This window comes from Tupaia chinensis, unplaced genomic scaffold, assembly GCF_000334495.1.
Source record: "Tupaia chinensis unplaced genomic scaffold, TupChi_1.0 Scaffold146177_1, whole genome shotgun sequence".
NCBI classification, from domain to species: Eukaryota; Metazoa; Chordata; class Mammalia; order Scandentia; family Tupaiidae; genus Tupaia; species Tupaia belangeri.
In genome coordinates this window covers 2,270,416-2,284,975 of record NW_006206032.1, presented here as the reverse complement: position 1 = coordinate 2,284,975, position 14,560 = coordinate 2,270,416, and the positions used below count along the sequence as shown (strand labels likewise).

The following is a 14,560-nucleotide window of genomic DNA, read 5'->3' as shown; positions in this document are numbered from 1 at the left end:
GGAAAGAGAAAGCAAGCCACAGAGTCCGGGACTTGAACCACTTGTCAGCCACGTGGGAATCTGGCATCTAAACCACTATGCCATGTGCCAGTCCCCCTCCCTGCTCTTTCTCAAATTTCATTTCATGTCCTTGTCAGTCCTTGCCAGTTCTCCATGTGCATCCTCTGAAAAAAACTTTGGGCCCTTCTCTGCATTTGTTTCCTTGAAAGGTGAGACAGAGCACTAGTTGTGCATGGCATGCAATACTGGTGCCATTTAGTGTCTATTCAATGCCCTTTTCCCAAAGAACAACTTTTTTTTTTTCTCCAGAGGTTTTTGCCATAGGGCATGTGGGCTCGCAAAGGAGAGACAGAGACAGTGAGAGGGAAAGTGAGAAATCATCCACCGGTGGGTGGCCACACCACAATCATTTCTTCTCTGTTTTCCTCCTGGGATCTTGGGCATGCTGGCATACAAGCCCAGCCTGATGTTCAAGCCTCCGAGTCCAGGACTCTAACTGGTCAGCCATGACCTCCAGCCACCACACCATCTGCTGGTGCTGAATCCTTTCCTTTCCTTTCCTTTCCTTTCCTTTCCTTTCCTTTCCTTTCCTTTCCTTTCCTTTCCTTTCTTTCCTCCCTCCCTCCCTTCCTTCCTTTCTTCCTAATTATTGGGATCAGCAGTTGGCATAATGGCTATGTTGCTGGACTCCCACGTATTTGACCGCAGTTCAAGTCTCTGACCCGGTAGCTTTAACTCACGCCAGGCGCGCATGCGTGCGTGCCCAAGATCCCAAGAGGGGAATGGAGGAGAAGGGATTGTGGCGTGGTCATCCCCTCGCTTTCTATCTCTCTAACTCTGTCTTTCTGGTGAGTGCACGCGCCCTATATAAAAAATCTCTCTCAAAAAAAAAGAAAAAAAGAATTATTTAACTTTGTTTTTTTATTTTAATTTGACCAGAGAGGGACAGAGAGAGAGAGAGAGATGGAAAGTGAGAAAGCAAGCCACCAGGTCTGGGACTCAAACCATGGCCATGTGGGAGTCCAGCGCCCTTAATCAGCATGCTACCTGTTGGCCCCTGTTGCTGTATTTTCTTACATTTAGTTTTAAATATTTTGGTTAAAATTTGTAAGTAAGAATTTGTAATATTTCTATCTGCCAAGTGTAAGTTCCAAAAGGGTTGAAAATTAAGGGCAGTCCTGGCTTGGAGTTTTGCTGTATTTCATTTCATACCTATTATAGTGATATAATGGTAATTCCCCAAATGCCTCTCAAATTTTTTCTGAAAGGCCATCTAGATTGGTTATTGAAGCAGTGCTGCTAACATCCTTTCCCTTTCACACCATTTCCATCCCTTTTCTTCCCCTTCTCCAGTTCTTTGGAAATTTGTGATCAGGGGCATCTTAGTTACTGTTTTAACTCTCTTGTGTGCTGCGGGCACTGGAATAGAGATTTCTGAAAAACCAGTTTATTTCATCTTGCCTTTCCTGTTTGAGTTATTTTTAATATTTTCCTGTAAATATTTTGTAATATTTTACTTGTAGTGAAATGGATCACAGTATCATTTCCTAAGACAAAGGCAGGATATGTGGGAAGAAAATGTGCAATTCTTTGATTAAAATTATTTCCCACTGACCTAAACTTTGAGTGTATCATGGAAAAAATAAATAAATGTAAAAAAAAAAAAAGGCCATCCCTGTAGTGCAGTGGTTAAAAGCTGTACATTGGGAGACAGATCCCACATGACTGACCTCAGCTCCAATCCCAGGCCAGAGGCTGGAAAAACATGCTGGGTATATATGTGTATATGTCCAGAATCATGATGGGATGGAGAAATGGAGGAAAAAGTACTCAGCATGACTATGCCTCACAGGGAGTTCCCTCTCTCTCTGTCTCTTGTACAGCATCCGCAAAAAAATTTTTGAGAACTAATTAGTTAAATACTACTGAATTGTTAGTTTTCACTCCCCCCCCCCGCCCCCTTAGGGTATGTGTATTCGCCTGAGAGAGACAGAGAGAGGGAAAGTGAGAAACCATCTCCCCAGCAGGGATGGCCATGCCACAGTCCCTTCTTCACTCTCCTTTCAGGACTTTGGACATAGACACACACATGCCCAGTGTGATTTTCAGGTTGCAGGATTTGGGACTCAAACTGCAGTCGGCCATATGGGAATCAGATGCCTTAACCACTTTGCCACCTTCTAGTCCCTTCACTCATTTTGTAACCTCCAGTTTTGGGTACCTCATTACAGCCAGACTTGTGGGAATCAGCTGCTTTCTCTTATGTTTATTTTTTCTTATTTATAAATGGAAGCTAGAAGTGATTCGAAATTAAGGTCAAATGGCAAATTATTGCCTAACTCAGTTCTTATTGCACACAGCATCTGCTTTCTGGTGAGAAAAGTAGGCAGCTACCTACTTAAAAGATTCGAGAGGTGCTAAAGACGCCTTCCTACTCCACATGAATTATTAAGTCTCGATAACCCCCCCAAGGACCTCCTTGAACAGACACATCATGTTCAACTCACTTAAGGTACAGGGTTATCTGAGAGGGATTATTTGTTAGCTAGCTAATTAGTCTGTCACAGAAGCCACCTTTCTCTAGTATTATCTGGAAATATAGGAAGAGCTTGAAAGAATGACACCTAGAATGCTATGGTTTGATTCATTCAGGGAATTGGGTAGGGAAGATATTAGTGAAGTTAGGAGTTGAGGGAAGGAAAAATCCAGAACTTAAAACACCATTAAAAATTTTGGACACCATAAAGATTTTGAGAAGTAAAGTTCTCCAGACGGGAAGGTTTTAAAAAGAAGAGCAAATGAGAGTTAATGTTTAATAGGTCAGTGTTTCAGTTGGGGAAGATGAAAAAGTTCTGGAGATAGATGATAGTGATAGCTACAAAAAAGTGTGACTTAATGACACAAAACTGTACTCTTAAAAAATGGTTAAAAATGGGGAACCATCAGTTAGCATAATGGCTATGTCGCTGGACTCCCACATAGTCGACTGCGGTTTGCATCCCAGACCCAGTGGCTTAAAACTCACACTGGGCGCGTGTGCATGCGTGCCTAAGATCCCGAGAGGAGAATGGAGGAGAAGGGATTGTGGCATGACCATCCCCCCGGGGGTGATTTCTTGCTTTCTGTCTCTATGTCTCTCTCTGTCTGGCAAGCACACGCGCCCTATATCCAAAACCTCTCCAAAAAAAAGAAAAAAAAAATGGTTAAAAATGGAGGGCAGTGGGGCCAGCAGGTGGCATGGTGGTTAGGGCTCTGGACTTCCACATGGCTGACAGCAGTTCGAGTTCCAGACCTAGTAGCTTGCTGTCTCATTTTCCCTCTCTCTCTGTCTTTCTCTAGTAAAATTAAAAAATAATAAAAATAAATTAATTCTTTTTTAAAAAATGTAGAGAGCAACAGGTGGTATGGTGGTTAAGGCACTGGATCCCACATAGTTGATGCCACAGATTCAGTCTTGGACACAGTGTCCTGAAAAACATGCCAGATGGACGTTCATGCATGCCCAAGATCCTGATTGGAGAATAGAGAAGGGATTGAGGTATTTGCAGTATGGCCACCCCCGCCTCAGGGGGTATGACTTCTCACTTTTCTCCTCTCAGTCTCTATCCAGGATGACATGCACTATATGGCAACAGTCTTCCCCCCAAAAAAGGTTAAAATGGCAAATTTTATGTAATGCAAATTAAACACATTCTAGAAAAGTTATGAGGGAAATGAAAGCAGACAAGACTGATTTCACTAATCCTTTACTTTAGACAGTAGGACAGCTTCCAAGATGGCCCCAGTGATACTGACCTCTTGGTATTTATGCTGCCATGTTGTCCCCTCACATACTGAATGGGGTTAACCTGTGTAACAAGTAGGATATGGCAATGACCTTCCAAGCCTAGGTCGTAAAAAACGTTGCAGCTTCCAGGGGCTTTTCTCTTGGGTTCCTTGCTCTGGAAGAAATGAGCTGCTGTGTTGTGAAGATACTTAACCCAAGAAGTAGTCTAGTGATGAGGAACTAAGGCCCCCAACCAACAGCCAGCATTAAATTGCCAATCATGGGAGGAGCTACCTAGGAAACAGATCTTCTAGCAGCCCTGCCTACATCTAGTTGGCATTTTCACAAGGAAGCCTGAACCAGAACACCCAACTAAACTAATCCCAAATTCCTGACCACAAAAACTGTGAGCTAACAGTTATTGTTTTAAGCTATTATGTTTTGAGATAATTTATTACACAGAAATTGATAATGAATGAAGTAGTATGGCCCGAGGTCAGTGGCATTTTCAGTCATTTATTTAGTTCTCTTTGTTTCTGGATTATATCATGACTACTAAAATATATTTTGTGACTTAGTTTAGATGGCAGCTGTATTTACCTTTACATGCTTTCAATACCAAATGAGTATCTTTCAGACCCAGTGGCTTAAAACTCATGCCAGGTGCATGTGCATGCCTGCCCAAAATCCCCAGAGGAGAATGGAGATGAAGAGATTGTTGGCGTGGTCATCCCGCCCAGGGGGTTATTTCTCACTTTCTCTCTGTCTGTCTCTCCAGCAAGGTATATGCGCCCTAAAGCAAAAATCTCTCAAAAAAAACCCCAAGTGTCTTAAAAATATTTCTCGAGGTGAGAGGGACATTGCTCAGTTTCAAATAGTTAAGGGTAGGAAGTGTAATTACTAATAAAACACGAGGGGGCTCCAAAAAGTTTATGGAAAATGCAAATTCTAAAAAAATTTATGCATAATTTTTGCACCAAAATAAATTCATATATTATTTTTTTCTACACACTTAAAAAAATTTAAAGAATTATTTATTTAATTTTATTTATTCATTCATTTATTTTAATTTGACCAGAGAGAGAGACAGAGAGAGAGAGGGAAAGCGAGAAAGCAAACCGCCAGGTCCAGGACTCGAACCGTGGTCAGCTATGTGGTAGTGTCCAGTGCCTTTAACCACCATGTCACCTGCTGGTCCCTACAAACATTTCTTTTAAGGGAGAGATTTTTGCTATAGGTTGTGTGTGCTTACAGAAAGTGCGAAATCACCCCCAGGGAGATAGTCACGCTGCAATCCCTTCTCCTCCATTCTCCTCTCTGGATTTTGGGCAGGCATGCACACATGCCTGACATGAGTTTTAAGCTGCCAGGTCCAGGACTTGAACTGCATCGATTATGTGAGAGTCCAGTGATGTAACCATTATGCCCTCTGCTGGTCCCTCCACAAACTTTTTAATGTCCTGTTGTATACCATGTCATATATTGTGAATGCCTTATCTTTAATTCTGTACAGGGGCCTGCCCATGGCCTGGGGGTTGAGGCATCTGAATCCCACATGGCCAACAGCACAGTTTGAGTCCTATACCTTGTAGCTTGGGGAACACGATAGGCATGTGTGTGTGCGTGCCCAGGGTCCTGACGGAAGCAATGGAGGAGTAGGGATTGTGGCATGACCCATTCCCCATGGAGGGGTGCTTTCTCACCTTCTCTGTCTATCTCTATCGAGTGCCTGTGCCCTCTGGCAATTTTTTAAAAAATGTGTATCTGGATAAAATTCCTAAAAACCTGAAGGAAGGCAAGTAGTTTAAATCATCTCACTCCTTAACATTTGTCAACTCCCTTTAAACATAACATATGTATTTTTAAGAGAGGAGATAAAGGATCAAATAAATAAAGCTAACTTAAAAACTAGTTTAGGGCTAAGTCCTTTTCTCTTGGCTCCATGTCTATGCGTACCTAAAATGATAATGTCTTCATCTCCGAGTCTCCAGTCTTTCAACCCCAGCTTGACGACCTGCGGTGCCTCTTCCAGTTGCTCCAACAGGCGAGGCAGGTTGTCTCGTGCGCCGTGGCACCAGGGGAGCATCAGTGCAGTCAACTGCTCCAGCACGTTCAGCCTGTCGACTTGAAGATAAAGAGAGCAGTTGAGGAACTGCACCGTCTCAAATTTGGTGAAGGATGAAGGGATGTGGGGGAAGGGACGATCAGTTTGGTAGCTCTGCAGAGTACTCAATCTGCAATGAGAATCTTCTTGTTTTGGGTTATCTTTATGGAAAGTAGTAAGTACATATAAACATTATGGGGAATAGGATAATGAAACTGTGTACTAATCAGCCAGATTTAGACAAACATCCAATCATGGGTAATCTTGCTTAATCCTGACCTAGTTCCTCTTGTATTATTATTATTTTTTTTCTTTTTCTTTTTTTTTTTTTTTGGAGAGGTTTTGGTATAAGGCACATGCGCTCGCCAGATAGACAGAGAGAGACATAGAGACAGAAAGCAAGAAATCACCCCCCGGGGGGATGGTCACCCCGCAATCCCTTCTCCTCCATTCTCCTCTCGGGATCTTGGGCACGCATGCACACGCGCCCAGTGTGAGTTTTAAGCCACCGGGTCTGGAACTCGAACCACAGTCGACTATGTGGGAGTTCAGCGACATAGCCATTACGCTAACTGTTCCCCTCTTGTATTATTTTGAAGCAAATTCCAGACAGTATGTATCCAGTCTTAACCACATGTCATCATGACACTAAAAAATCTTATCAACTACACAGATTTGCTTTGAGCCTTAGCTACTCTCAGATACTAGCTTCCTTGAAGGAGCCAAGCAGGAGGGAGCCTCAAGTGCAATGATTGGTGGCTCAAAAGACATGGGCCTGGATTCCTTACGAGCAGTTCAAGAAAGGGCTACACGGGGCCAGTGGGTGGCACAGCAGTAACACAACGCTCTGTGATGCTGGAGCCACACGAGACGGTAAAGAGACCTCAGGACTCAGGATATATTTTCCTGACTGCCCAGTATACATATTTAAGTATCATATTTTGTCTGAATTTCATTCTTACTCAGTTCATGTAGAGCTTTATTTCCATCTTCCAGGTGGTTTTCTGATAAATCGAGAACATTCAGTTTGACCAAATTGTGAAGATTCTGAGCTGGAAAAAAGTTTAATTCAAGATAAAAAGAATTTCAGGTAATTATATATGCATTTTTAAATGTCCTTGGAAGTATGAGTCCTTGTCTTCTTTGTTGATGGTAATACAAACTGTCATTTGACTTGATTAATTATTCCCAAAGGTACTTGGATATCCCGAGTCCCATGGTTATGAACAAATGGGCAGATATTTCCTAGCCCAAGGTTCTGATTAATAATCTCAGGTTGGGTTAGCCCTTGCCCTGGTGTTTATGAGAGCTGGAACTAGCTTGGCCAACTACATGGTTTGAGTCCCAAACCTGACAGCTTGAAAAACTCACCTGGCCCACATACATCTATGTGTGCCCAAAATCCCTAAAGGAGAGAGAAGTGAAGGGGAAAGGATTGCAGTGTGACCATTCCCCATGGGAGGTGCTTTCTCGCTTTTCCTCTCTGTCTCTAGTGAGGGCACACACCCTCTGGCAAATTGAAAAAAAAAAAAAAAAATCCTATGATATAGGAAGGTTCTGCGTCAGAGTCTGAAGACCCTCTAGATATGCCAGGTGTGTGCATGCCCATGATCAGAAGTAGGTTGAGAATGGGAGTGGATAGCAGTAATGAAGACCGCATTGGGGGTGCCTGTCTCTCTCTCTTTCTTTTTCTCTGTTGCTCATGGAAGAAAGACACTCTAAAAAAAATATTTATAAGGCAGTAATTACATGACAGATAGCTAACAAGTTTTTTTTTTTTTGAGTTGTGTAGCCCTTTTTAGCAACTAAAATAGAAGGTATCTGTTGTACAACACGGGTAGTAATTGACTATAACTGGAGATTTATTATATTCTAATACAGATCATTTATAAATGCAATTTCTTTATTAAAAAGCTTCCACCCATTTTTTTTTTGTTTGTTTGTGTACAATTTGCAAAACTATTCTGAAAGCGGAATATATGTGCACAAGTCTGCAAAGAGTGCAAATTTAGGATATGGTAAATGCTTTACGAGTTACTTTCAAACAACTGTCTGCGGCGACTGGGCCTTTACATTGTCATCTTTTTTGATCAAAATATTTTGATGCCAGCCTTCCTTCCACTGCCCTAAACTATAAAGCATTTTTTAATGAGTTGAAATTAGGGAAGGACTACACCTACTAGAAAAGAAGAGAAGAAAGTTCTATTAGTTGGAGGTTTCAGATCCCCCCAAACCAGGACCAGTATCTTGGTAAAGGCTAGGCTGGGACCCCGGACAGAGTATGAGTATGTGCAGGTGGCATCCCTGAGGATTCAGAGCTTCAGTGGACCGTGAGTGCTCCGGCTGCGTAACTCACTGAACTGTCTTGCCAGTTTCTACACTGGCTTGACTGGGCATAATTCAAAAAGGAAAAGCTCATATTCATTCCATTCTCCTGGAGCTCTGTGATAGCATTTAATAACACCCTAATGGGATGTCTTCCACATATAGTATTATGGTATTTCTTCAAGTAATTGCTAAAAGATACAGGGTCTAATTGTTCTATAATACTCATACCCATTTTATCTAGATGTTCAGTGGATCTATAAATCTCCCCCTGGAATTCATCATAGTAACTGTAACGGAACCTTTGACCTGAAACTTATCCTTTCAGAAGGTACACTGGGAAAATGGATTCTTTGAGCCGCTGTTTCAACTCCAAGTATGAGCTTTCTAGCTTTCAGATAGCTAACAAGTTTAAAGGATCTATCTATCTGTTTTGCCAGGGGTTGTGTGAACTTGTCCAAGAGCCAGGAAGGGGAGAAAGCACTCTCCACGGGGAATGGTCACACTGCAGTCTTTTTTCCATCTCTTCCTCCTTTTACGACTTTGGGTGTGCACCCATGTGCACCTGGTGTGTTTCTCAAGCTGCCAGATTCAGGGCTCAGACAGCATGGTTGATCACATGGGAGCTGGCTGCCTTCACCACCACACCACAGAACCAGCCCCCATTTCTTATTTTCTTTCTTTTCCCTTTAAAGTTGTAACACCTTCAGTTGTTCTGAAATTCACTTTTAATTTCAATCATGCAGAAAATGTATTAAAAACAGGCTGGATATTACTGACAAGGCTTTATTACCTTTTCCAGTTTCTCTTAAAATTAAATTTCCACTTCCCAGATTTAGCATGCATTAGTTTAAAGTATCACAGGATCTGTTACCACTGGTCTCCTTTGGTTAATGGAAGCATTAAAACCCAGTTACCTAGGGTTTTCACAGCATTTGCAGACAGGCAGCAGGAGACTAATTGGATTTCTTCAAGGTCACAGGGTTCCCTTGATAAAGACCTGATTATGTAATCCATTCCCTCCCCGATGTCAGACAAGCGAGTCAAACAAAACAAACACATCTTTCTCAGGTTTTTCAAACCCTCAGCTGCAAAAAATTAAAAAGAAATCAGTTAGGATACCAAGTTAATTTGATAAACATGAATCAATGGACTGAAAAGAAAGCAAAGGACAATTGTACAGATGCCTTTCTATGCTCATTCTGGAGAGACTTCAAGTTACAAAGAGTCACAGAGAGTTATTTTTCTTTCAAGTCTTATTTTCCAGTCTCCTGGACCACACAAAGGTCAGTTATGTGGAGGTCATTTTCTTAGTAGCATGAAAAAAAGCTATAGTGACTATGTAGTATTTTTAATATGTATTAATGTATACCCTTTTTAAAAAAGAATTATTTATTTTAATTTTATTTATTATTATTATTATTTAATTTTATCTGAGAGAGAGGAAAAGTGAGAAAGCAAGGCACAAGATCTGGGATTTGAACTATGATTGGCCATATGAGAGTTCAATGCTTTAGCCACCACACCATCTGGTGGCTCCCAATGTGAATAATTCTTTTGTGAATGAAGACTTCTGGGAGCATGGTCCTTTAAATTCCCTCAGAAATCTTAGGGTTTGGTTGAGTTCAAAGGGGTAGCAAGGGGACTTTGGTTTCTTAGAATGCTTCTGGTGAGCTATCTACAGCCTCAAAGAGCCCTGCTTGGGACTGCGTAGTATGGGGCCCACCCGATGCTTTATAGTGAAGGCCATATCCAATGCAGCATGTTTAACCAGGAGAAAGATTTCTCTTGTAGTAATAGTACAATTGAAAACATCCAGGGACAGCCAGGTGACATGGTAGTTAAAGAAGCTAGATCTCACATGGTTGATTACACCAGTTAAATCCTGAAGATGATGGCTTGAAAAACACAGTGGGTGAATGTGTGTGTGTGTGTGTGTGTGTGTGTGTGTGTGTGCCCAAGGTTCTGAAAGGAAATTGGAGAAAAAGGGATTGTGATGTGGTCAAGCCTTCGGGGCGGGCGGACTTTCTCACTTTCTCTCGCTCTGTCTCGCTTTCTCTCTCCCCCTCCTTGGAGGACACACACACCCCTATGGCAAATTAAAAAAAAAAAAAAATGGGGGGGGCGGATCCCAACATGTCCCTCATCCCTACACCTAAAGCTAATGTGGGGGCTGGCAGTTAGTATGGTGGGTTGAGGGTGCTGGACTCCCACATGACTGACAGTGATTTGAGTCTCAGACCTGGTACTTGCTTTCTCACTTTCCCTCTTTCTCTTTCTGTCCCTCTCTGGTTAAATTAAAATAAATAAAGTTAAATAAAATATTTTTTTGGGGGGAGAGGTTTATGCTATAGGGCGCGTGCACTCGCCAGACAGACAGAGAGAGACAGAGAGACAGAAAGCGAGAAATCACCCCCCGGGGGGATGACCATGCCGCAATCCCTTCTCCTCCGTTCGCCTCTCGGGATCTTGGCCACGCACACACACATACCTGACGTGAATTCAAGCCACCGGGTCCGGGACTCGAACCGCGGTCGACTATGTGGGAGTCCAGCGACATAGCCATTATGCTAATTGCTGGTCCCCAAAATAATTCGTTAAATAAATAAATAAAGCTAATGTGGAGGAATGGCTGAATGTACCTTTGTGTCATTAAAGTATTTCTTTATCTTGATAGTATTCTAGCCTACAAGAAAGAACTATATGGTGTTGGACAGGTAGGTGGCATGGTGATCAGAGCACTTTCTCTCTGTCTCTCTCTGATGAGCCCACATACTCTATAGAGAATTTAAAATAATAATAATAATTGGGATCAGCAAATGGCGTAATGGTTATATCACTAGACTCCCACATAGTCAACCCTGGTTAGAATCCCAAACCTGGTGGCTTAAAACTCACGCTGGGTCCCTGTGCGTTCATGCCCAAGATCCTGAGAGGAAAATGGAGGGGAATGGGTTGTGGTGTGGCCATCTCCACTGGGGGTGATTTCTCACTTTTCTTACTTTCTGTCTCTCTGACTTTCTCTGTATCTCTGGCACACACCATACAGCAAAAAATCTCTTTTAAAAATGTAATAATAGGGGCTGGCAGGTGGCATGGTGGTTAAGGCACTGGGCTCTCACATGGCCAATCGTGGTTCTAGTCACAGACCTAGAGGCTTATTTTTTCACACTTTCTCTCTCTCTCCTTTCTCTCTCTCTCTGTCACTCTGTCCCTCTCTGGTCAAATTAAAATAAATACATAAGGGACCAGCAGTTTGCATAATGGCTATGTCGCTGGACTCCCACGTAGTCGACCGCGGTTCGAGTCCCGGACCCGGTGGCTTAAACTCACGCTGGGTGCGTGCGCGTGCGTGCCCAAGATCCCAAGAGGAGAATGTAGGAGAAGGGATTGCGGCGTGGCCATTCCCCCTGGGGGGTGATTTCTCGCTTTCTGTCTCTCTGTCTCTGTCTGTCTCGAGGGCCTGCGCCCCATAGGAAAAACCCCTAAAAAAAAAAACACAAAAACATAAATAAATACATAAATAAAGTTGAATAAAATAATTCTGTTTTTAAAATATAATAATAAATAAAATTAAAATATTCTTAAAAATAGCTATATGGTATTAATAATAACTTTCAGAGCTTTCGGAAAGTCATAGATAATGTAAGCAAAGTGTTTAGTGTGGTGTCGGGCACATAGTTAGTCCTCAGTACATGTCAGTTATTGTCATGGGGTTGCATATAGCTTAAAGGTTGCGAACATGAATTTTACAACCAGTCTAATTCCTGGATCTCCTACATAATAATTGTGTAAACATGGACAAGTTAGTTATTCAACCTTTTAGCTGTAGCTTTAGAGATCATTATATCTATGTATTAAGACTATAGTGAGGATTCAATGAGATGAAGTATATAAAGTGCCTAGTACAGTGTTTGATTTTTGTACAGTAATTCTTTTTTTGTTCGTTCGTTTTTTTTTTTTTTGAAGAAGTTTTTTTTTTTTTTTGCTATAGGGCACACGCGCTCGCCAGAAAGACAGAGAGAGACAGAGAGATAGAAAGCAAGAAATCACCCCCCAGGGGGGATGGCCACACTGTAGTCCCTTCTCCTCCATTCTCCTCTCAGGATCTTGGGCATGCACGCACATGCACCTGGCGTGAGTTTAAGCTACAGAGTCCAGGATTTGAACTGTGGTTGGCTACATGGGAGTTCAGCGACATAGCCATTATGCTAACTGCTGGTTCCTGCACAGTAACTCTTTTTAAAAAATAGTAAATTATGACTTATAATTAGTCTGGTTTATAGGACCAGCAGATAGCATAATGGTTATGTTGCTGGATTCCCACATGGCCAATCGTAGTTCGAGTTTTGGACCCAGTGGCTCAAACTCATGCTGGACACATGTGCATGCTTGCCCAAAATCCCAAGAGAAGAAAGGAAGAAAAGGGATTGGGTGTGGCCATCCCTCCAGGGAGTGATTTCTTGCTTTGTCTCTCCAGCGAGCACACATGCCCTATAACAAAAATCTCTCTTTAAAAAAAAAAAAGAAAAGAATTAGACTGGTTTATTCAAGTTAAAGTTTTGATTCCTTGATAGTAGAACCAAGTTGTCTTGAGAGATTCTTTTGATCCCTTTCTACCAGTCGCTGAGACTTTGGGCAAGTCAATAAACCATAGGTTCCAGTGGAATTTTCTATAAAATGAATGGGTTGAACTAGATGCTCTCAGGATCCTTCCAGCTCTGATAGTTTGTGTAATTCATAGGCATACAATAAGTGTGTATTGAACACTGAATTAATTTGACTGTTCTCATGCAGGCTCTACAAGGAAAAAGAGATCAGCCTTGTTTTAATTATAGGATAGAGCTGTCTTTTGGCAGGAAGCAGAATGGAAAAGAATGAAGTTGAAGGAATAAAGAAGCATTTTACAGAGGGAATGCTCATTAACTGAAGCATTGGGGGTAAGTGGGGGTGGGGGGGTGGAAAGCAGGGACACTGGAGGAAAGTAGCTTCAACAGGAAACCTATGTTGGAAGGCCTGACTCCCTGTCATAATCTGTGTTCTGCTTGTATTTCTGACATTTTCTTGATCCACATTTTTTCCTTGCATTCCATTTCATTCATAATTTTTTACCTAATTATGAATCTAACAGTATAAACAGCAAAACATTAAAAACAGGAACCAGTAGTTAGTGTAATGGCTATGTCGCTGGACTCCCATGTAGTCGACCGGGGTTCGAGTCCTGGACCCGGTAGCTTAAACTCACGCCAGGTGTGTGTGTGTGCGTGCCCAAGATCCTGAGAGGAGAATGGAGGAGAAGGGATTGCGGCGTGGCCATCTCCCCAGGAGGTGATTTCTCTCTTTCTGTCTCTTTATCTCTCTCTGTCTCTCTGGTGAGCGCACGCACCCTACAGCAAAAACAAAACAAAACAAAACAAAAAAACTCTCCCCCCCAAAAAAAAATTAAAAACATGTCATGACTTCAACACTCAAAATATTACAGTCAAGTGGTATACCATTTGAATAAAATGATGTTGAAGAACTGTAATGAGAGTGCGTGAAATGTCTAGGGAAACCAATGTACTCACATAAAGGTAAAAACCTACTGGTCAAGGGGCCAGGTGGTGGCACAGTGGAATGCAGCTGGACTCAGGGAAAGTCTTAGGTTTGTGTCCTGGGACCTGCCTGAGCACAGGCACGTGTGTGCATGTACCCATGAGCTGGCTGGCTGAGGCTCAGGGAGGATCATGGCATAAGGACCGTCGTGCAGGTGTCTGTCTATATTTCTTCTTCTCTATTTCTGAATAAATAAATACAATAATTTCTTGTTTGTTTCTTAAGAGAGATTTTTGCTGTAGGGCACATGTGCTTGCCAGAGGGAGAGAGAGAGACAGAGAAACAGAAAGCAGAAATCACCCCCCAGGGGATGGCTATTCTACAATCCTTTCTCCTCCATTCTCCTCTCAGGATCTTGGGCACATGCGCACAAGTATCTGGTGTGAGTTTTAAGACACCGAGTCTGGGACTCTAACCAAGGTAGACTATGTGGGAATCCAGCAAAGTAACCATTGAAAACCATTGAACCATCTGCTGGTCCCAATACAATAAAGTTGTTTGTTTTGTTTGTTTGTTTGTTTGTTTGTTTGTTTTGAGAGAGGTTTTTGCTATAGGGCACGTGTGCTTGCCAGAAAGACAGAGAGAGACAGAGAGACTGAAAGCAAGAAATCACGCCCCAGGGGGAATGACCATGCTGCAATCCCTTCTCCCCCATTCTCCTCTTGGGATCTTGGGCACGCATGCACATGCGCTAGGCATGAGTTTAAGCCACTGGATCCAGGACTTGAACCACAGTCGACTACATGGGCGTCCAGCAACAGCGCCATTAC

General features: G+C 42.4%; 1 protein-coding gene across 4 annotated transcripts in view; it reads right to left on the bottom strand.

Annotated features, from left to right (window-relative positions):
- Window positions 1-14,560, bottom strand: part of NLRC4 (NLR family CARD domain containing 4) — a 48,629-nt gene that overhangs the window by 11,878 nt on the left and 22,191 nt on the right. For 2 of the 4 annotated variants that reach the window (XR_003547963.1, XM_006168806.3), the window contains exons 6-8: window positions 9,113-9,283; window positions 6,833-6,922; window positions 5,723-5,890 (exon numbers count right to left, since the gene is read on the bottom strand). Coding sequence is in view for 3 of the 4 variants with exons in the window: in XM_006168806.3 (XP_006168868.1) it covers window positions 5,723-5,890; window positions 6,833-6,922; window positions 9,113-9,283 (429 nt within the window). In the remaining variant the exon portion in view is untranslated. The remainder of the gene's footprint in view (window positions 1-5,722; window positions 5,891-6,832; window positions 6,923-9,112; window positions 9,284-14,560) is intronic. The other 2 variants (XM_027768418.1, XM_006168808.3) reach the window with 2 other exon arrangements.